Here is a 22,638-nt window from a genome sequence, read left to right on the forward strand (position 1 = left end):
CGAGAGAGAGGGGGAGCGCGCGCGAGAGAGGGGGGAGCGCGCGCGAGGGAGGGGAGCGCGCGGGAGGGGGAGCGCGCGCGAGAGGGAGGGGGAGCGCGCGCGCGCGCGCGAGAGGGGTAGCGCGCGCGAGAGAGGGAGCGTGTGCGAGAGAGAGGGGGAGCGCGCACGCGCGTGCAAGGGGGAGCGCGCGCTCGCGCGCAAGAGGAGCGCGTGAGGGAGAGGGGGAGCACGTGCGAGTGTGAGGAGCGGAGCATGTAAGTGAGGGGAAGCGCGCGAGAGAGGGGGGAGCGCGCGCGCGAGAGGGGGAGCGCGCGCGCGAGAGGGGGAGCGCGCAAGGGGGAGCGCGCGCGAGAGAGGGGGAGCGCGCGCGCGAGAGAGGGGGGGAGCGCGCGCGCGAGAGAGGGGGGGAGCGCGCGCGCGAGAGAGGGGGAGCGCGCGCGCGAGAGAGGGGGAGCGCGCGCGCGAGGGAGGGGGAGCGCGCGCGCGAGGGAGGGGGAGCGCGCGCGAGGGAGGGGGAGCGCGCGCGAGGGAGGGGGGAGCGCGCGGGAGGGGGAGCGCGCGCGAGAGGGGTAGCGCGCGCGAGAGAGGGGGAGCGCGCGAGAGGGGGAGCGTGTGCGAGAGGGGGAGCGCGCGCGCGTGCAAGGGGGGAGCGCGCGCGCTAGCGCGCAAGAGGAGCGCGTGAGGGAGAGGGGGAGCACGTGCGAGTGTGAGGAGCGGAGCATGTAAGTGAGGGGAAGCGCGCGAGAGAGGGGGGAGCGCGCGCGAGAGAGGGGGAGCGCGCGCGAGAGGGGGAGTGCGCAAGGGGGAGCGCGCGCGCGAGAGGGGGGGAGCGCGCGCGCGAGAGAGGGGGAGCGCGCGCGCGAGGGAGGGGGAGCGCGCGCGCGAGGGAGGGGGGAGCGCGCGCGAGGGAGGGGGGAGCGCGCGGGAGGGGGGAGCGCGCGCGAGGGGGGGAGCGCGCGCACGCGAGAGGGGTAGCGCGCAGCGCGTGAGAGGGGTAGCGCGCGCGAGAGAGGGGGAGCGCGCGAGAGGGGGAGCGTGTGCGAGAGAGAGGGGGAGCGCTGCGCGCGCAAGAGGAGCGCGTGAGGGAGAGGGGGAGCACGTGCGAGTGTGAGGAGCGGAGCATGTAAGTGAGGGGAAGCGCGCGAGAGAGGGGGGGAGCGCGCGCGAGGGGGGAGCGCGCGCGAGAGAGGGAGCGCGCGAGGGAGAGGGGGGAGCGCGAGCGCGTGAGGGAGAGGGGGAGCGCGTGCGAGTGTGAGGAGCGGAGCATGTAAGTGAGGGGAAGCGTGCGAGTGTGAGGGGGGGAGCGCGCAAGTGAGAGAGTGTGAGGGAGCGCGTGTGTGAGTGAGTCTGAGACTGGTGACAAGTGTGCATGTGGGAATTTTAAAAAGTGCTAACCTCTTCCTGGAGGAGTTGAGCCTCTCACCTGTCCTACTATCAGTTTATATGGCTCAGTGTCAATCTTTATTTGGTGAAGCTCCTTCGGACATTTTACTCTGTTAATGGCGCTATATAAATGTAAGTTGTTTTTTGGGGATCAAGTGGCTGGAGCACAGGTTCCATTTAGTCTTAAAACAAATCCCGTTGGTTATTAAATGGAAACGAGGCTTTTTATTGGAGAGTTCTGGGAGAGTGAGGGAGTCTCCGTCTCAGAAAGGCAACACTCTCGGTCTCCTGTGTGTATTACTCTCCGGTTCCCTGGACTCCGTTCTGACGGAGCCTGTCCAGCCCGACCTTCCTTTCCAAAAGCACATTGACTGGCTGGTTTCTCTGGTGCCCCACGCCCCTGACCTCTCGCCCCTCCGGCTGTTCTTTATATGTGAGTGCCCATGGACTATTCAACTGAGTGGGTATCACAGCTGAGCTGACTGTTCTCCGATTTTTCATCAAAGCTTATTTTAAGCAGGGCATCACTGGACACTGATCAGAACAGGAACCGTAATCCCTGGACACTGAGGCCAGTTTAGCATCTCTACCCATCAACTAACTCATCACAGACCAGGGACTGAATTTAGGAACTCCCCCCAGTGGCTGTCTCTCCCCCCAGTGGCTGTCTCTCCCCCTGAGCCATGTGAATCCTCTTGTCTCTCCCAGAAATTTGCAGATGACACTAAAAGTAATTAAGGATAGTATCCGACTAAAAACAAGGGCATATAAGGTAGCCAAATCTAGTGGGAGGATAGAAGATTGGGAAGTCTTTAAAAGACAGCAAAAAATAACTAAAAGATTGATTAAGAAAGGGACAATAGATTATGAAAGTAAATTAGCTAAAAATATAAAAACAGATAGCAAGAGTTTCTATAGTTATATAAAAAGAAAAAGGGTGGCTAAAGTAAATGTTGGTCCCTTAGAGGAGGAGACCAGGAAATTAATGGTGGGAAACATGGAGATGGCAAAAACGCTGAACAAATATTTTGTATCAGTCTTTACGGTAGAGGACACCAAGAATATCCCAACACTGGGCAAACAGGGGGCTCTAGTGGGGGAGGAGCTAAATACGATTAAAATCACTAAGGAAGTGGTACTTGGTAAAATAATGGGACTCAAGGCGGATAAATCCCCTGGACCTGATGGCTTACATCCTAGGGTCTTGAGGGAAGTGGCGGTAGGGATTGTGGATGCATTGGTAATAATTTTCCAAAACTCCCTGGACTCAGCAAAGGTCCCGGCAGATTGGAAAACTGCTAATGTAACACCCTTATTTAAAAAGGGTAATAGACAGAAGGCTGGAAACTATAGACCAGTTAGCTTAACATCTGTGGTTGGTAAAATTTTAGAGTCGATTATTAAGGAGACAGTAACGGGGCATTTGGATAAACATAATTTAATAGGACAAAGTCAGCATGGTTTTACGAAGGGGAAGTCATGTTTGACAAATTTGCTTGAGTTCTTTGAGGACGTAACATACAGGATGGATAAAGGGGAACCAGTGGACGTAGTGTATTTAGACTTCCAAAAGGCATTTGACAAGGTGCCACACAAAAGATTATTGCTCAAGATAAAAAATCACGGGATTGGGGGTAATATTCTGGCATGGGTGGAGGATTGGTTAATAGAAAGCAGAGAGTTGGGATAAATGGTTCATTCTCAGACTGGCAATCAGTAACTAGTGGTGTTCCGCAGGGGTCAGTGCTGGGTCCCCAACTCTTTACAATCTATATTAACGATTTGGAGGAGGGGACCAAGTGTAACATATCAAAGTTTGCAGATGATACAAAGATGGGACGGAAAGTAGTGAGTGAGGAGGACATAAAAAACCTGCCAAGGGACATAGACAGGCTAAGTAAGTGGGCAGAGATTTGGCAGATGGAATACAATACTGGAAAGTGTGAGGTTATGCACTTTGGCAGGAAAAATCATAGAGCAAGTTATTATCTTAATGGCAAGAAACTGGAAAGTACTGTAGTACAAAGGGATCTGGGGGTCCTGGTGCACGAAACACAAAAAGTTAGTATGCAGGTGCAGCAGGTGATCAAGAAGGCCAATGGAATGTTGGCTTTTATTGCTAGGGGGATGGAATATAAAAACAGGGAGGTATTGCTGCAGTTGTACAAGGTATTGGTGAGACCACACCTGGAATACTGCATACAGTTTTGGTGTCCATACTTAAGAAAAGACATAGTTGCTCTCGAGGCAGTACAAAGAATGTTCACTCGGTTAATCCCGGGGATGAGGGGGTTGACATATGAGGAGAGGTTGAGTAGATTGGGACTCTACTCATTGGAGTTCAGAAGAATGAGAGGCGATCTTATTGAAACATATAAGATTGTGAAGGGGCTTGATCGGGTGGATGCGGTGAGGATGTTCCCAATGATGGGTGAAACTAGAACTAGGGGGCATAATCTTAGAATAAGGGGCTGCTCTTTCAAAACTGAGATGAGAAACTTCTTCACTCAGAGGGTGGTAGGTCTGTGGAATTTGCTGCCCCAGAAAGCTGTGGAAGCTACATCATTAAATAAATTTAAAACAGAAATAGACAGTTTCCTAGAAGTAAGGGGAATTAGGGGTTACGGGGAGCGGGCAGGAAATCGGACATGAGTCTAGGTTCGGATCGGTCATGGCCCTGTGGGTGGCGGAGCGGGCCCAGGGGCCGTGTAGCCTGGTCCTGCTCCTACTTCTTGTGTTCTAATTCTGTGTTAGATTTCAGGAGATGGTTCTATTCACAGGGATTAGTGGAGACCTTGGGAACAGACTGCCAGCTAGGAGTCCTTCAAGAGTAAATTGGGCCTGTTCCTGGCTGGGGTGGAGATCACCTCTTACAGAAGGTAAGTACTGTAGGAAATACAGGGACAGAGTGATCTCCTGGACGAGTTTCGATCGCCTAGATGGGTTGGAGAGGAATTTCCCAGATTTTTTCTCCCAAATTGGCACATTGGGTTTTTTATCTGGTTTTTTGCCTCTCCCGGGAGATCACATGGGTTCGGGTGGGGTGGAGAGTGAAAGTAGATTTGAGGTTAGGATCAGATCAGCCATGATCTTATTGAATGGTGGAGCAGGCTCGAGGGGCCGATTGGCCTACTCCTGCTCCTATTTCTTATGTTCTTATGTAAACTTGAAAGTGTAGCAAACAGTGAGGAAGATAGTAATAGTCTTCAAGAGGACATAGGCAGGCTGGTGGAATGGGCGGACACGTGGCCAGATAAAATTCAACGCAGAAAAGTGTGAGGTGATCCATTTTGGTAGAAAGAATGAGGAGACAATACACACTAAACAGTACAATTTTATAGGGATTGCAAAAACAGAGACCCCTGGGGGTGCTGGTGCACAAATCTTCAAAGGTGCTAGGTTAACAAAGCCGTTAATAAAGCACACGGGATCCTGGGCTTTGTAAATAGAGGCAGAGCACAAAGGCCAGGAAGTTACGCTAAACCAACCTTGTGGATGGTTTGTTTAGTCAGACTGCTCATAGGACTTAAACAATAGTTCGGCCCCAACTGGAGTATTGTGTCCAATTCTGGGCACCGCACTTTAGGAAGGATGTGAAGGCTTTGGAGAGGGTGCAGAAGAGATTTGCTAGAATGGTTCCAGGGATGAGGGATTGCAGTTGCGTGGACAGACTGGAGAAGCTGGGATTGTTCTCCTTGGAGCAGAGAAGGCTAAGAGGAGATTTGATAGAGGTGTTCAAAATCATGAAGGGTTTAGATAGAGTAAATAAAGAGATACTGTTTCCAATGGCTGAAGGGTCGATAACCAGAGGGCACAGATTTAAGGTGATTGGCAAAAGAACCAGAGGCAACTTGAGGAAAACCTTTTTACGCAGCGAGTGGTTAGGTTTTGGAATGCACTGCCTGATAGGGCGGTGGAGGCAGATTCAATAGGGAATTGGATAAATACTTGAAGGAGAAAAAATTGCAGGGATATGGGGAAAGAGCAGGGGGGAGTGGGACTGACTGGATTCAAAAAGAGACGCGCAGACTCAATGGGCCGAATGGCCTCCTGTGCTGTACTATTCTATGATTCTTGACATTCCCCACAGGCAGTTTTTCACGTTACTTGGAGACCTTGTTTATAAGGAGAGTGACGTCTGGTCTCTTGAGTGTGAAATTCCAGATAGTGTCTTGTCTGTTTAAGGAGGCCACCAGCTCATCCCCTATCAATGAGAAGCACACAGGAATGTGCCATTGAAAAAAGCTCTCATTCCTTAACTTAATCAGAAACTCCAATACAAGAGCACAAAGGTACTGAATGTCTTGAGCTTTTGTGGTTTTTTTTAATTCGTTTTATGGGATGTGGACGTCGCTGGCAAGGCCAGCATTTATTGCCCATTCCTAATTGCCCTTGAGAAGGTGGTGGTGAGCCGCCTTCTGAACCGCTGCAGTCCGTGTGGTGAAGGTACTCCCACAGTGCTGTTAGGGAGGGAGTTCCAGGATTTTGACCCAGCGACGATGAAGGATCAGCGATATACTTCTAAGTCAGGATGGTGTGTGACTTGGAGGGGAACTTGGAGGTGGTGGTGTTCCCATGCGCCTGCTGCCCTTTTCCTTCTAGGTGGTAGAGGTTGTGGGTTTGGGAGGTGCTGCCGAAGAAGCCTTGGCGAGTTGCTGCAGTGCATCTTGTAGATGGTATGCACTGCAGCCATGGTACGCCGGTGGTGGAGGGGGTAAATATTTAACATGGTAGATGGGGTGCCAATCAAGCGGGCTGCTTTGTCCTGGATGGTGTCGAGCTTCTTGAGTGTTGTTGGAACTGCACTCATCCAGGCAAGTGGAGAGTATTCCATCACACGCCTTACTTGTGCCTTGTAGATGGTGGAAAGGCTTTGGGGAGTCAGGAGGTGAGTCACTCGCCGCAGAATACCTAGCCTCTGGGCTGCTCTTGTTGCCACAGTATTTATGTGGCTGGTCCAGTTCAGTTTCTGGTCAATGGTGACCCACCAGGATGTTGATGGTGGGGGATTCAGCAATGGTAATGACATTGAATGTCAAGGGGCAGAGGTTAGACTCTCGCTTGTTGGAGATTGTCATTGCCTGGCACTTGTGTGGCACGAATGTTACCTGCCACTTATCAGCCCAAGCCTGAACGTTGTCCAGGTCTTGCTGCATGTGGGCATGGACTGCTTCATTATCTGAGGAGTTGCGAATGGCATTGAACACTGTGCAGTCATCAGCGAACATCCCCATTTCTGACCTTATGTTGGAGGGAAGGTCATTGATGAAGCAGCTGAAGATGGTTGGGCCTAGGACACTGCCCTGAGGAACTCCTGCAGCGATGTCCTGGGGCTGTGATGATTGACCTTCAATCACCGCAACCATCTTCCTTTGTGCTAGGTATGACTCCAGCCAGTGGAGAGTTTTTCCCCCCCTGATTCCCACTGACTTCAGTTTTATTAGGGCTCCTTGATGCCACACTCTGTCAAATGCTGCCTTGATGTCAAGGACAGTCATCTCACTTCTCTGGAATTCAGCTCCTTTATCCATGTTTGGACCAAGGCTGTAATGAGGTCGGGAGCCAAGTGGTCTTGGCGGAACCCAAACTGGGCATCAGTGAGCAGGTTATTGGTGAGTAAGTGCTGCTTGATAGCACTGTCGATGACACCTTCCATCACTTTGCTGATGATTGAGAGTAGACTGATGGGGCGGTAATTGGCCGGGTTAGATTTGTCCTGCTTTTTGTGGACAGGACAGACCTGGACAGTTTTCCACACTGTCGGATAGATGCCAGTGTTGTAGCTGTACTGGAACAGCTTGGCTAGAGGCGCAGCTAGTTCTGGAGCACAGGTCTTCAGCATGACAGCCGGGATGTTGTCGGGGCCCGTAGCCTTTGCTGTATCCAGTGCACTCAGCCGTTTCTTGATATCACGTGGAGTGAATCGAATTGGCTGAAGTGATGGTGGGGACCTCAGGAGGAGACCGATATGGATCATCCACTCGGCACTTCTGGCTGAAGATGGTTGCAAACACTTCAGCTTTGTCTTTTGCACTCACATGCTGGGCTCCACCACCATTGAGGATGGGGATATTCATGGAGCCTCCTCCTCCCGTTAGTTGTTTAATGGTCCATCTCGACTGGCTGTGGCAGGACTGCAGAGTTTTGATCTGATCAGTTGATCATGGGATTACTTAGCCCTGTCTATAGCATGCTGCTTCCGCTTTTTAGCATGCTATGTAGCAGCTTCCCCCAGCTTGGCACCTCATTTTTAGGTACGCCTAGTGCTGCTCCTGTCATGCTCTTCCGAGGTGCCAACCTGGTGTCGAGGTCGATGCTGGGTGATCCGTCCGGTTTCATTGTTTCGAAGCGGTTTGTTACAACTGAGTGTCTCGCTGGGCCATTTCAGAGGGCAGTTCAGAGTCAACCACATTGCTGTGAGTCTGGAGTCACATTTCGGCCAGACCGGGTAAGGACGGCAGATTTCCTTCATTAGTGAACCAGATGGGTTTTTACAACAATCCGATAGTTTCATGGTCACCATTACTGATAATAACTTTTTATTCCAGATTAATTTAATTAACTGAATTTAAATTCCCCAGCTGCCGTGGTGGAATTTGATCTCACATCTCTGGATTATTAGTCCAGGCCTCTGGATTACTAGCCCAGTGACATTACCACTACGCTACCATTCCCTTGTGTGTGAGTTCTCCACCTCGGGACTGGAGCAGGCCATTCGGCCCCTCGAGCCTGCTCCACCATTCAGTTAGATAATGGCTCCAGTTTCTCACCTTGATACCCTTAAGCCAACAAAATGATATTGCTTTGAGCCATTGAAAGCTCCAGTTGTCCCTCAGCATCCACAGCCTTTTGGGGGAGATAGTTCCAGATTTCCACTTAAATATTTAATGTGGGACTCGGTGTTTGTGAAGCTCTGGTCTTTGTTCTTTGAGGAAATCACTGTGCAGATGGAGAGGGAGTGTTGTATTGATGGATTTATAATGTCCCACACAAGGACACTTGTTGAAAATTAAGGCATTTGATATTAAAGAGAATTTAACTATGGATAGACAGAAAGCAAAGAGATTGTTCCGCAGATTGATGGGGTGGGGGTATATGGGGCAGATTGATGGGGGTGGGGATATATGGGGCAGATTGATGGGGGTGGGGATATACGCAGAGTCCTGTACACTTCCCTGTCGGAGTCACTGGGCAACGTGGACATGTTAAAGCCAGGATTTGTTGAAGTTGTTTCAGTTTGGAGGTTGGTGCGATGGTTAATTGTCTCCCGGGTGAATGAGCCCTCGCTGGACTCTGGGACGGATGCTCTGCCCAAACGGTTAAAATTCCATCCTCCGCTTCCCATACAATTTAATACAGTGCATCCTGCTTACTAATCCGACAGTTGGAATGTTCCGGGTCCTTCGAGGAGTGGGGTGAGCCGTTTCAGATGAGGCCGTTTTAACCCCTCAAGCCTCGTAATTCCCCACCCCGCTCCAGAGGCTGAGATCCCAGAGGTTGGCATGGTAACCCGCTGATGCAAGTTCCTGTGGTAGTTCCCCCTCATTCGCTCAGTGCTTCTGTCAACAGCCTGGCCGAGATAGGGCACTCTGTGCGAGACCTGCGGCTGTTGGTGCGTCTCTGCCACGGTGAGACCGGGTTCCCCACTGGCACTGGGGTCAGTCAGCCCTGACTCCAGCTACCACTGGTTGGGCCCACACTCCCCTCGTGCCCATCTCCCCCTGCGACGGCAGCTGGTGCTTTGCGTTTGCTCAGGGTCCCAGCGAGGGAAGTTCACAGGTGGAAACATTCTCGCCGACACAGGAAGGGTGATTTGTGTGGGGATTAAGCAGAGACGGCACACTGAGGGATTTACGAGCGCTGTCTGCAGGAATACACTGGGAAAATTTAACAAAACATTTCCAAGTGCCGTGAATATCAAAAGCACATTGTGTGTGATGGATGGATGTGGGAATCGCCCTCTTCAAACTGTGCCCACAGGACAGGAGTTGTCTCCATCAACCCCTCCCGCTGAGAGACACTGCAGCATCCAGCTTGGGGGTCGATGTACCCCCACCCCCCAGTGTGGTACTGAGCCATGCGGGTTCCATTCCTGACCACCATGCACTGGATTAGCCTGGGGACCAGTTCCTGATCCCAGTCCTGTGACTCCTGCTCCTGATCCCTGTCCTGATCCCAGTCCTGTGACTCCTGATCCTGATCCCAGTCCTGTGACTCCTGATCCCAGTCCTGTGACTCCTGATCCCTGTCCTGTTCCTGATCCCAGTCCTGTGACTCCTGTTCCTGATCCCAGTCCTGTGACTCCTGTTCCTGATCCCAGTCCTGTGACTCCTGTTCCTGATCCCAGTCCTGTGACTCCTGTTCCTGATCCCAGTCCTGTGACTCCTGATCCCTGTCCTGTTCCTGATCCCAGTCCTGTGACTCCTGTTCCTGATCCCAGTCCTGTGACTCCTGATCCCTGTCCTGATCCCAGTCCTGTGACTCCTGCTCCCTGTCCTGTTCCTGATCCCAGTCCTGTGACTCCTGCTCCTGATCAATGTCCTGTTCCAGATCCCAGTCCTGTGACTCCTGCTCCCTGTCCTGTGACTCCTGTTCCTGATCCCAGTCCTGTGACTCCTGCTCCTGATCCCAGTCCTGTGACTCCTGCTCCCTGTCCTGTGACTCCTGTTCCTGATCCCAGTCCTGTGACTCCTCCTGATCCCTGTCCTGTGACTCCTGCTCCTGATCCCAGTCCTGTGACTCCTGCTCCTGATCCCTGTCCTGTGACTCCTGCTCCTGATCAATGTCCTGTTCCAGATCCCAGTCCTGTGACTCCTGCTCCTGATCAATGTCCTGTTCCAGATCCCAGTCCTGTGACTCCTGCTCCTGATCCCTGTCCTGTGACTCCTGCTCCTGATCCCAGTCCTGTGACTCCTGCTCCTGATCCCTGTCCTGTGACTCCTGCTCCTGATCCCAGTCCTGTGACTCCTGCTCCTGATCCCAGTCCTGTGACTCCTGCTCCTGATCCCAGTCCTGTGACTCCTGCTCCTGATCCCAGTCCTGTGACTCCTGCTCCTGATCCCAGTCCTGTGACTCCTGCTCCTGATCCCAGTCCTGTGACCCCTGCTCCTGATCCCTGTCGTGTGACTCCTGCTCCCTGTCCTGTGACTCCTGTTCCTGATCCCAGTCCTGTGACTCCTGCTCCCTGTCCTGTGACCCCTGCTCCTGATCCCTGTCCTGTGACTCCTGCTCCTGGTCCTATGACTCCTGCTGGGAACGTGTGTGCTGGATGTCAAATACCAACAGGATTGGGCTTAGTGATGGTGCCACCAGTGGTTCAATAGCCTGCTGACACTCACTGTCTACGTCATTTGGACACGATTAGCATCCAGTGCCTGATGAAATGGCCCCAGCGCGACCCAGAGCTGAAGGGAAAAAGAAAGTGTTTACATTTACGCAGCACCTTTCAGAGTCGGGTTATGTACACGGTGCAGGTGTGTGATGGGTTATGTACACGGTATTTTTTTATTTATTTATTCTCAGGTTGTGGGAGTCACTGGCAAGGCCCTTGAGAAGGTGGTGGTGAGCCACCTTCTTGAACCGCTGCAGTCCGTGTGGTGAAGGTGCTCCCACAGTGCTGTTAGGGAGTTCCAGCGACGATGAAGGAACGGCCGATATACTTCCAAGTCAGGATGGTGTGTGACTTGGAGGGGAACTTGGAGGTGATGGTGTTCCCATGTGCCTGCTGCCCTTGTCCTTCCAGGTGGAAGAGGTCGCGGGTTTGGGAGGTGCTGCCGAAGAAGCCTTGGTGAGTTGCTGCAGTGCATCTTGTAGATGGTGCACCGTGGCTGCAGTGTGTACCGGTGGTGGAGGGAGTGAATGTTTTAAGGTGGTGGATGGGGTGCCAATCAAGCGGGCTGCTTTGTCCTGGATGGTGTCGAGCTTCTTGAGTGTTGTTGGAGCTGCACTCATCCAGGCAAGTGGAGAGTATTCCATCACACTCCTGACTTGTGCCTTGTAGATGGTGGAAAGGCTTTGGGGAGTCAGGAGGTGAGACACTCGCCGCAGAATACCTAGCCTCTGACCTGCTCTTGCAGTCACAGTATTTATGTGGCTGGTCCAGTTAAGTTTCTGGTTAATGGTGACTCACAGGATGTTGATGGTGGGGGTTAGACGATGGTAATGCCGTTGAATGTCAAGGGGCGGTGGTTAGACTCTCGCTTGTTGGAGATAGTCATTACCTGGCACTTGTGTGGCGTGAATGTTACCTGCCACTTATCAGCCCAAGTCTGGTGTTGTCCAGTTCCTGCTGTATGTGGATGTGGACTGTTTAATTATGTGATGTGTTATGTACACGATGCAGGTGTGCGATGTGTTATGTACACAGTACAGGTGTGCGATGGGTTATGTACACAGTACAGGTGTGCGATGTGTTATGTACACAGTACAGGTGTGCGATGTGTTATGTACACAGTACAGGTGTTATGTACACAGTACAGGTGTGCGATGTGTTATGTACACAGTACAGGTGTGCGATGTGTTATGTACACAGTACAGGTGTTATGTACACAGTACAGGTGTGCGATGTGTTATGTACACAGTACAGGTGTGCGATGTGTTATGTACACAGTACAGGTGTGCGATGGGTTATGTACACAGTACAGGTGTGCGATGTGTTATGTACACAGTACAGGTGTGCGATGGGTTATGTACACAGTACAGGTGTGCGATGTGTTATGTACACAGTACAGGTGTGCGATGTGTTATGTACACAGTACAGGTGTGCAATGTGTTATGTACACAGTACAGGTGTGCGATGGGTTATGTACACAGTACAGGTGTGCGATGTGTTATGTACACAGTACAGGTGTGCGATGGGTTATGTACACAGTACAGGTGTGCGATGGGTCAGTTTGGATTATGGGCTGAAGTCCCTGGAGCGGGGCTCGAGCTGTCTCTGGAGCGGGGTTGCTACCACTGAGCCATGGCTGACACCCTTTTAAGGCAGTTTAAGAATAACGCAGGCAGGAGGGAGGATGAAGGAAAGGCACCCCCCACCCCCGGTTGAGCAGTGGCGAGGCGGTCTGGCCCATGCTGCCTCTCCCAGTTGAGCAGCGGCGAGGTGGTCTGGCCTATGCTGCCTCTCTCGGTTGAGCAGCGGCGAGGCGAGCTGGCCTGTGCTGCCTCTCCCGGTTGAGCAGCGGTGAGGCGATCTGGCCTGTGCTGCCTCTCCCGGTTGAGCAGCGGCGAGGCGGTCTGGCCTATGCTGCCTCTCCCGGTTGAGCAGCGGCGAGGCGGTCTGGCCTATGCTGCCTCCCCCGGTTGAGCAGCGGCGAGGCGAGCTGGCCTGTGCTGCCTCTCCCGGTTGAGCAGGTACTGCTATGTTGCACCTGATGAATCATCGGCTGGGAGCTCTGCTCACGTTTCCCACCGTTTCTGCAACACTGAGGTATTTGGAGCAGCTGCTACCCGGCAGCTCACTGGCTAGCCATGCCAGGAATGTCATATGAAATATGTGTCAGTACGAGGATGCAGGGTACAGATTCGCTTTAAATACTCCAATTCACTCGTTCCATCACACACAACCTACAGCGGCGGAAGAAGAGCGAATGAAATTCAAATGAGATAAACGACTTAGAGCGAGCAATCCCAGCAGCCCCTCGCTGCTCCGTCAACTCCATCGGTTTTTGGGAAGAGGATTTCCGAACACTCGACAGGACCATGTCATTCCTTGTACTCTTAACACTTTTGTTGGTTTTTCACGTTGATCATCAGACAGCGGAGGGAGCCGAATCTGTGGGAACTGATGCCGCACCTCAGCAGCTCCCGGGTAAGTGAGACACAGATTAACTTCACTAAAAGTTGTTTAAAAGCCCCCCCCCCCTGAGTCTGTGTGTGCAGGAAAGCTGTGGGTAGTTCCTGAGTGAGTAACCTGCAGAATCTTTCACTCTGCACTGAGATTTATTACCTTAGTGAAAAATAACCCAGATAAAGAAAGATTCACCCAGATAAAGAAAGATTCACCCAGAGCAAGGCAGTGTGTTCAGTTATTTTACATTGGGGGCTCCTATTGGCCTCAGTGCCTTGGGCCGGGGTTCCTGCTCCTTGCGACTTGGAAAATACGCGAGGCCGAGGATCAGTGGTGATCCCCTCCATCAGGGAACAGTCCTGAGAGCGAGAGTCCAGAATCACATGGGAGGAGGGATGGCCGTGGGTGAGATCCCAGCAGGTGTCCCGTCTGAGACTTCCCCCAGTGAGTGGCTTGTGGGTTATTGCAGTTTTAAAAAGGCAGAGCCGCATTGTTGGTAAATATACTGCTGCCCTCTGACAGATCCATCGCCCCTGTCCCTCACACTCTGCTTTCTAATGATTTAATAGATCTGTTGAAAGGAACTTAAATTAATTTTTCGATTTCTTGCAGCCTTGCTGAGAGTCTCCCACGGGCGGTCAGACAGGGAAGTCACTGTTTCACCGTTACCCGCTTCAGTCTCGTCGCTGGAACCTCAGGATTCGCAGTCAAACCCGGGAAGACTGCGGCGAAAACGGAAGATGTCTGTGACGAGGAAAGGCGAGGAGTGGGAGGAGAGGAACTGCCGGCTTCGGGCCCTCCAGCTACGAGTGCAGGACCTGGGGCTGGGCTACCAGTCAGACGAGATTGTCCTCTTCAAGTACTGCAGTGGGAGCTGCCCCCTGGCCAGGACCAACCACGACCTGACCCTCTCCCTGCTGCTGCGCAAAACCGACCTCCTCAACCTGTCCCAGGAGAAGATCATCAGCGACCCGTGCTGCCGGCCCACCCAGTTCAAGGACGTCACCTTTCTGGACATTGACAATCGCTGGCACACAGTGGAGAAACTCTCAGCCTCAGAGTGCAGTTGCATCGGGTGACTGCCTGAGCAAAGCGGGCTGAGGGACAAAACCTGGACCAAAGCAAGACTGAAATGGAGGCAGAGGAAACAGTTGTAACAACAGGACAGTCTGCAGAATCACCACACCCACAGAGCCTCCTCACTGGGAGGAAGGGTTGGGGGGGGGGGGGGGTCTCTACCTGTTCTACAGCTGTGTACAGAATGTTGTAAAAGTGAATTTATATTTAAACTAGCGCTCTGGATGTTCATGTATTTAAAAGATTTCTATTTTACAGTACAGGTTTGACGGGGGGGAGCTGCTTGGGTTTGGTTTAAACCCTCAGTGAAGGCCGAGATCGGCAACGGTTTGTGGAACCAGAAATATTTATGTATCTAAATTATTTATTTATTTTAAAGACTTGCTGTTAAACGCTTTATTTGATCAGAAACACAGTAAATAATAAATAAACATTTCTGCAGTGATATCACAAAGTCCTGATTACAGTGTGTGCACTCGCAGGGGGGGGGGGGGGGGAGGAGATGGTGGGTCCGGCGAGACAATGTGTGTGAGATTGAAGGAGAGAGTGAGCGAGACTGGTGGGGAAGGAGCGGGAAATAACCCAACAAAACAAAGAAGCACAACTTGGGTGTTTGTTAAATTTATGAAGGATGTCAGATGAGTGCAGATTACCAGAGGTACAAGTGAGGCTGCACCAAGCCCCGGTGAATCAGCCTGTGCCTGGCTCTGGGCCGGGGGGCAGGTTCCTGCAGATTATGGAGATTCGCCGATCACGAGGCACCTTCTGCCCCCCAAAGAACGACTCTTCCTCTCGCAGGATCTGGTGGCTGAATCGGTATCGAGCGACTCCCCTGAAACACACACAAGGTGCTGGTTAAGGAAGAGAGAAAGGATCTGTGACATCAGACTGTGAGAGGCAGCACTTCCAATATTCAGAGAAAGGCCTGAATGCTTTAATCCCCTTCCCTGCCCAGGGCACGGGCAAGCACTAGCCCACTGGGTTACCGTGGAAGCCATCCCAGCATCAGTTACCCCAGGGGGAGGGGCAGACTCCTCCCCCAGTTTCCCCGAGGGCAGACTTCCGGTCTCTAATCCACGAGAAGGAAATCCAACAACTGAATCAAAATGGTGAATAGCCCCGCCCCAGGCAGCTGCCTCAACACCGAGACCCACCGATCTCTTCCCCACTCTCTGCAGCCCCACCTCAGGATGTAGACAGACCGTCGCTGCAGCAGTAAATCCACTCGATCCGTGTCATTGTCTTCACTTAACAAACGCATCACGCTCCCCGACAACAGGCACAGGCCAGCGATCGTGTCGCCGCAGAACTACAAGAGAGAGAGGCAACAGCATAAAGCACAGTCCTCCCACACCGCAGACAGACACAGGCTGCCTGTACCTTTGGGACCCTCAGTCAAAAGCCGTCTAAAATCTTTACTTTTAGAACAATCCTTGTGGCAGATCCAGGCGACATTGGTGGGGACATTCACAAAAGTGATACATTTTGGTTGGAAGAATGAGGGAAGGCAATATAAACTAAATGGTATAATTTTAAAGAGGGTGCAGGAACAGAGCGACCCGAGGGTGTGTGTACACATATCTTCGAAGGTGGCAGGACAGGTTGAGAATCCTGTTAAAAAACATACGGGATCCTGGGCTTCATAAATGGAGGCCGAGAGTACGAGCAATGACAGTCCATCAGGGCAGAAATGCTTCGGATACAAACCAAGCTTATTCCCATAAGGAGGAATGACGGGGCATCCAAAGCTACAGATCCCTGGATGGCAAAGGAAGTAGAGGTTAAAATAAAACAGGAAAAGGAGGTTTACGACCAATGTCAAGCAGAGAATACAGTCGAAAACCAGGCAGAATTGAAACAGGATACAAGAAGGGCAAAGAGAGAGTACGAGAAAAGATCAGCGGGTAACAGAGAAGGGAACCAAAAATCTTTTATACACATATAAAAAGTAACCGGATAGTTAAAGGAAGGGTGGGGCCAATTGGGGACAAAAAAGGAAATGATCTTGTGGAGGCAGAGGGCATGACCGAGGTCTTGAATGAGAACTTTGCATCTGGTGTCACAAAAGAAGAGGCTGAAGTTAATGTTGCAGCAGAGGAGGGGAGTGGAGATACTGGATAGGATATAAATAGATAGAAAGGAGGTGCTCAATAGGTTGGCATCACTCAAAGTCAACCGGTCCAGATGGGACGCACCCTAGGTTGCTGAGGGAAGCTTCGGTGGAGGTAGCAGAAGCTCTGACCATCAGAACATATTAGGAGCAGGAGGAGGCCATTTGGCCCCTCAAGCCATTCAGTAAGATCATGGCTGATCTTCTACCTCATCTCCACTTTCCTGCACTATCCCCACATCCCTTGATTCTCCTCATATTCAAAAATCTATCGATTACTGTCTTGAATATACTCAACGACTGAGCCTCACCAGCCCTCTGGGGTAGAGAATTCCAAAGATTCACCACCTTCGGAGTGAAGAAATTTCTCCTCATCTCAGTCCTAAATGGCCGACCCCTTATTCTGAGACTGTAACCCCTGGTTCTAGACTCTCCAGCCAGGGGAAACACCCTCCCTGCATCTACCCTGTCAAGCCCTGTAAGAATTTTGTATGTTTCAATGAGATCACCTCTCATTCTTCTAAACTCTAGAGAATATAGGCCTAGTCTACTCAATCTCTCCTCATAGGACAATCCCCCCCATCCCAGGAACCAGTCTGGTGAACCTTCGTTGCACTCCCTCTATGGCAAGTATATCCTTCCTTAGGTAAGGAGACCAAAACTGTACACAATACTCCAGGTGTGGTCTCACCAGGGCCCTATATAATTGCAGTAAGACGTCTTTACTCTTATACTCAAATCCTCTTGTAATAAAGGCCAACATACCATTTGCTTTCCTAATTGCTTGCTGTCCCTGCATGTTAACTTTCAGTGATTCGTGTACAAGGACACCCAGGTCCCCCTGAACACCAACATTTCCCAATCTCTCTCCATTTAAAAAATACCCTGCTTTTCTATTTTTCCTACCAAAGTGGATAACTTCACATTTCTCCACATTATATTCCATTTGCCATGTTCTTGCCCACTCACTTAGCCTGTCTATATCCCCTTACAGCCTCTTTGCATCCTCCTCACAACTTACATTCCCACCCAGCTTTGTATCAGCAGCAAACTTGGATATATTACATTTGGTCCCCTCATCCAAATCATTGATGTAGATTGTGAATAGCTGAGGCCCAAGCACTGATCCTTGCGGTACCCCACTAGTTACAGCCTGCCAACCCAAAAATGACCCGTTTATTCCTACTCTGTTTTCTGTCCGTTAACCAATCCTCAATCCATGCTAGTATATTACCCCCAATCCCACGAGCCCTAATTTTGTTTAATAACCTCGTGTGGCACCTTATCGAATGCCTTCTGAAAATCCAAATACAGGAAACTTTGTGATATCCGGCACCGATGGGACCGGCGTGTTGCCGATCTGTCAAAACTGCCGGACATACAAAGTTAATGTTGAAGCATACGGAGGTTTTCATCTCCGTATCTGACAACAAACACTGTTGCTTAGCAACAGCTTCTAAAGAGTCGGCTGCAGCTGCAAGCGTCTCTAGCTGAAGCTGTTGCTATAGCTACAGACCTTGCAGTGCCTGACTGGGGAAAAAAAAGAACGAGAACTAAAAAAACTTATAGAAAACGGCTCCTGATTTTTGCCGTTAGATCGAGTATTCCGGACATACAACCTCCGGATAAACCAAAGTTTCCTGTACACCACATCCACTGGTTCCCCCTTATCTATTCTGCTAGTTACAACCTCAAAAAACTCTTAACAGATTTGTCAAACACGATTTCCCTTTCATAAATCTGTGTTAAATCTGCCCAATTCTATTATTATTTTCTAAGTGTCCTTACCATGTCCTTAATAATAGATTCTAGCATTTTCCCTACTACTGATGTCAGGCTAACAGGCCTGTAGTTCCCCGTTTTCTCTCTCCCTCCTTTCTTAAATAGTGGGGTTACATTTGCTACCTTCCAATCCACAGGAACCGTTCTAGAATCGATGGAATTTTGGAAAATGACAACCAATGCATCCACTATCTCTACAGCCACCTCTTTCAAAACCCTAGGATGTAGGCAATCAGGTCATGGGGATTTATTGGCTTTCAGTCCCACTAATTTTTCCAGTACTACTTTTTTACTACTACTAATTTCTTTCAGTTCCTCATTCTCGCTGGACCCTTGGTTCTCCACTATTTCTGGGAAGTTTTTCGCGTCTTCTTCCGTGAAGACAGACACAAAGTATTTGTTTAATTTCTCTGCCATTTCCTTATTCCCCATTATAATTTCTCCTGTCTCAGCCTATAAGGGACCCACATTTACTTTTGCGAATCTTTTCCTTTTTACATACCTATAGAAGCTTTTACAGTTTTTATGTCTCTCGCTAGTTTACTCTCATATTCTATTTTCCCTTTCATCATCAATTTCTTGGTCCTCCTTTGCTGAATTCTAAAATACTCATTTTGGCAACATTATAAGCCTCTTCCTTTGATCTAATACTATCTTTAACTCCTCTTGTTAGCCACGGTTGGACCGCTTTTCCTCTGGGGTTTTTGTGCCTTAAAGGAATATATATTTGTTGTAAATTATGTATTAATTCTTTAAATGCTAGCCATTGCTCGTCCACTGTCATACCTTTTAATGTAGTTTCCCAATCTTCCTTAGCCAACTCGCCCCTCATACCTACGTAGTTTGCTTTGTTTAGATTTAAGACCCTAGTTTCAGATTTAACTAAGTCACTTTCAAACTCGATATAAAATTCTATCATATTTATGGTCACTCTTCCCTAAAGGCTACAATCTTTCAATCCTCCTTGGATATGTGAGTGGTGCCAGAGGACTGGAGGATGTTATAGCCCTGTTCAAAAAAGGGGAGCGGGATAAACCTGGTAACTACAGGTCAGTCAGCCTAACTAATAGAGACCATTGTCAAGGACAAAATTAATTCTCACTTGGAGAAGCATGGGTTAGTAAGGGACAGGGTTATGAAAACAAGGAAGTTATACTAAACCTTTAGAGAACTCTGGTTAGGCCCCAGCTGGAGTATTGTGTCCAATTCTGGGCACCGCACTTTAGGAAGGATGTCAAGGCCTTGGAGAGGGTGCAGAGGAGATTTACTAGAATGGTACCAGGGATGTGGGATTTCAGTTATGTGGAGAGACTGGAGAAGCTGGGGTTGTTCTCCTTAGAGCAGAGAAGGTGAAGGGGAGATTTATTGGAGGTGTTCAGAATTCGGAAGGGTTTTGATGGAGTAAATAAGGAGAAACTGTTTCCAGTGGCAGGAGGGTCGGTAACCAGAGGACACAGATTTCCTTTCCCCGTCTCTGCACCTGCTTAATATCTGTTCCATCTCCAGCCTTTTCCAGTTCTGACGAAGGGTCCCAGACCTGAAACATTAACTCTCTTTCTTTCTCTCTCCTCGATGCTGCCTGACCTGCTGAGTGTTTCCAGCATTTTCTGTTGTTATTTCAGATTTCCAGCATCCGCAGTATTTTGCTACAGATTTAAGGTAATTGGCAAATGAACCAGAGGGGAGATGAGGAAAAAAATTTCCGCAGCGAGTTATGATGATCTGGAACGCGCTGCCTGAAAGGGTGGTGGAAGCAGATTCAACAGTAACTTTCAAAAAGGGAATTGGATAAATACTTGAAAAGGAGAAATGTGCTGGGCTCTGGGGAAAGGGCAAGGGAGCGGGACTAATTGGAGAGCATTTTCAAAGAGCCGGCACAGGCACGATGGGCCAAATGGCCTCCTTCTGTGCTGTAGGATTCTATGATTCTCACACAAGACAGTCAGAAAGGGGGAGGGAAACTGGAATAGGAATCCAACACCTAACAAGCCTATGATCGCAGGTGGTGAGGTGTCAACATTAACAGCTGCCTCTGTCACTTACCTTCACACTGTCCACATGGGGATTGATGAAGCCAGTTTTATCAAGATCCAGCACGTGTACCATCGAGAGCTGAGGGACTCCGGGGGGGAATGCAATATCCCGCAGCTTCTGCAGAATAGCTTCACTCTGCTGGGTCCAGTGGGATTTCTCCGTCTCCCGAAAGCCGTGGATTGCCTGTGTCATCAAAACACATTGAAAAATCAATGAAAATCCTGAACCATCTGCAGCTGAACATTCTTCTCAACAAAGCTATGGGACGGGAACACTCGGAATACATGGGAGCGAGTCACGCAGCCTCAGCTTCCATCACTACTTCCAAAAATATTTTCATTGTTACTAAGTGGTAGAGGTCGCGGGTTTGGGAGGTGCTGCCGAAGAAGCCTTGGCGAGTTGCTGCAGTGCATCTTGTAGATGGTACACACTGCAGCCACGGTACGCCGGTGTTGGAGGGAGTGAATGTTTAAGGTGATGGATGGGGTGCCAATCAAGCTGGCTGCTTTGTCCTGGATGGTGTCGAGCTTCTTAAGTGTTGTTGGAGCTGCACTCATCCAGGCAAGTGGAGAGTATTCCATCACAGTCAGGAGGTGAGACACTTGCCGCAGAATACCCAGCCTGTGACCTGCTCTTGTTACCACCGTATTTATGTGGCTGGTCCAGTTAAGTTTCTGGTCAATGGTGACCTCCAGGATGTTAATGGTGGGAGATTCGACGATGGTGATGCCGTTGAATGTCAAGGGGCGGTGGTTAGACTCTCGCTTGTTGGAGATAGTCATTGCCTGGCACTTCTGTGGCGTGTATGTTACCTGCCACTTATCAGCCCAAGCCTGAACGTCGTCCAGGTCTTGTTGCATGCGGGCATGGACTGCTTCATTATTTGAGGAGTTGTGGATGGCGCTGAACACTGTGCAGTCATCAGCGAACATCCCCGCTTCTGACCTTATGTTGGAGGGAAGGTCATTGATGAAGCAGCTGAAGATGGTTGGGCCTAGGACACTTCCCTGAGGAAGAAAGCTTGTCCTAATGCTGGGTGATTTGAGATCCCTCTCAAAACAATTCAACTTTGATGGATGTGGGGCCCTGTTTAGAGTAAAGAAATCTACGCTCCCTCATCATTCTTTATTACACCGAGTGTTAAATTATGTAACATTTTATAAAACAGCATATCCTTACTCTGAGCAACACCATCAGTCGTCTGCTAAAAATCTAACACCTGTATAAAAAGGGATTTGCATTTATACACTGCGCCCTCACTTCAACCATTAACATCTTTAAAAATTCACATACGCTGAAGTACTTTTAAAGTGTAGTCACTGTTGTAGGAAACATGGCAGCCAATTTGCACACAGCAAGTTCCCACAAACAGCAATGTGATAATCACCAGATAATCTGTTTTAGTGGTGTTGATTGAGGGATTAATACTGGCTCCGGAACTCCCCCCTGCACCTCTTCAAAATAGTGGCCGTGGGATCTTTCACATCCACCTGAGAGAGCAGACAGGGCCTTAGTTAAATATCTCATCCAAAAGACTGCCCCTCCGACAGTGCGGCGCTCCCTTAGTACTGCCTCTCCGACAGTGCGGCGCTCCCTCAGTACTACCCCTCCGACAGTGTGGCGCTCACTCAGTACTGCCCCTCCGACAATGCTGCGCTCCCTCAGTACTGCCCCTCCGACAGTGCGGCGCTCCCTCAGTACTGCCCCTCCGACAGTGCGGCGCTCCCTCAGTACTGCCCCTCCGACAGTGCGGCGCTCCCTCAGTATTGCCCCTCCGACAGTGCGGCGCTCCCTCAGTACTGCCCTGGAGTGTCAGGTGTGGATTATGGGCTCAAAGCTCTGGAGTGAAAGTTGGAATCCGCAACCTTCTGTTGGGTCTGGTGTATAATTGAGCCACAGAGCCCGGTAGCTAGGGCCCACCTGGTCCCAGTGCTCCCGCTGGTAGCGCTGCCGCCTGAGCTGAGGCTCCAGCTCCCGAACCAGCGCCGCCTCCTCCTCCGGGCTGACGAACTCTGGCCGCAGCTCCACGTCCCGGGACACCCGCTGCAGCACCGCGGGGCTCGACCCCAACATCAGCAGCGGGCCCGAGGCCCCGTGCGGCCTGCGGGAGGACCACAATAAACCGTGCGGGAACAGCAGCCCGCTCCTGCCCAGCGCCCTGACCCACAGGCCGGGCGGCCTCATGGCACCAAGTAAAGTTAGGCCCAAAATCCGCGCCACCGCCAGCTGATGGGCGCCGCCATGTTGAAGCGCCGCGCTGCATTGTGGGATGCGCGAATGCGCATTACTCGTGGCCCCCAGGGCCTTCCTCTCTTGACCTCTAACCCTTGACCCTGATCTATTGGCTAAGGGTTAATTCTGCCCCCATTTTTAATCCTTATTTCTCAATTAAAGGTATATTCTCCAGCCCCCCAGAGAGGGTCCCCCACCCTACCCACCCCATGCCCGGGGGTGACCCCTCCCC

At 50.8% G+C, this 22,638-nt stretch overlaps 2 protein-coding genes across 2 annotated transcripts; one reads left to right on the forward strand and one right to left on the reverse strand.

The window, feature by feature from the left end:
- Nucleotides 1-10,607: 10,607 nt before the first annotated feature.
- On the forward strand, nt 10,608-14,693 carry LOC147097794 (artemin). Its single transcript, XM_085971919.1, has 2 exons — nt 10,608-13,192; nt 13,784-14,693. Exons 1-2 carry the CDS (start codon nt 13,084-13,086, stop codon nt 14,248-14,250), a joined length of 576 nt encoding a protein of 191 aa, XP_085828045.1. The 5' UTR covers nt 10,608-13,083; the 3' UTR covers nt 14,251-14,693.
- A 160-nt stretch (nt 14,694-14,853) lies between these two features.
- Nucleotides 14,854-22,437, reverse strand: alkbh7 (alkB homolog 7, RNA demethylase). The gene is made up of 4 exons (XM_085971917.1): nt 22,095-22,437; nt 20,184-20,357; nt 15,433-15,557; nt 14,854-15,080 (listed from the first exon to the last, which is right to left on the reverse strand). Exons 1-4 carry the CDS (start codon nt 22,356-22,358, stop codon nt 14,939-14,941), a joined length of 705 nt encoding a protein of 234 aa, XP_085828043.1. The 5' UTR covers nt 22,359-22,437; the 3' UTR covers nt 14,854-14,938.
- Between the last annotated feature and the right edge of the window lie 201 nt (nt 22,438-22,638).

The sequence above is a fragment of the Somniosus microcephalus genome, chromosome 31, assembly GCF_052327205.1.
Source record: "Somniosus microcephalus isolate GS21.2 chromosome 31, FLI_Smic_1.0, whole genome shotgun sequence".
NCBI classification, from domain to species: Eukaryota; Metazoa; Chordata; class Chondrichthyes; order Squaliformes; family Somniosidae; genus Somniosus; species Somniosus microcephalus.

Excerpts from the sequence above, each read along its gene's own strand:
- LOC147097794 (XM_085971919.1), top strand. The coding sequence starts at position 13,084 with ATGTCATTCCTTGTACTCTTAACACTTTTGTTGGTTTTTCACGTTGAT. Across the intron at positions 13,193-13,783 it reads CGCACCTCAGCAGCTCCCGG|CCTTGCTGAGAGTCTCCCAC; the intron begins GTAAGTGAGACA and ends GATTTCTTGCAG.
- alkbh7 (XM_085971917.1), bottom strand. The coding sequence starts at position 22,358 with ATGAGGCCGCCCGGCCTGTGGGTCAGGGCGCTGGGCAGGAGCGGGCTG. Across the intron at positions 15,558-20,183 it reads CCCATGTGGACAGTGTGAAG|TTCTGCGGCGACACGATCGC; the intron begins GTAAGTGACAGA and ends TCTCTCTTGTAG. Across the intron at positions 15,081-15,432 it reads CGGTCTGTCTACATCCTGAG|GGGAGTCGCTCGATACCGAT; the intron begins GTGGGGCTGCAG and ends TGTGTGTTTCAG.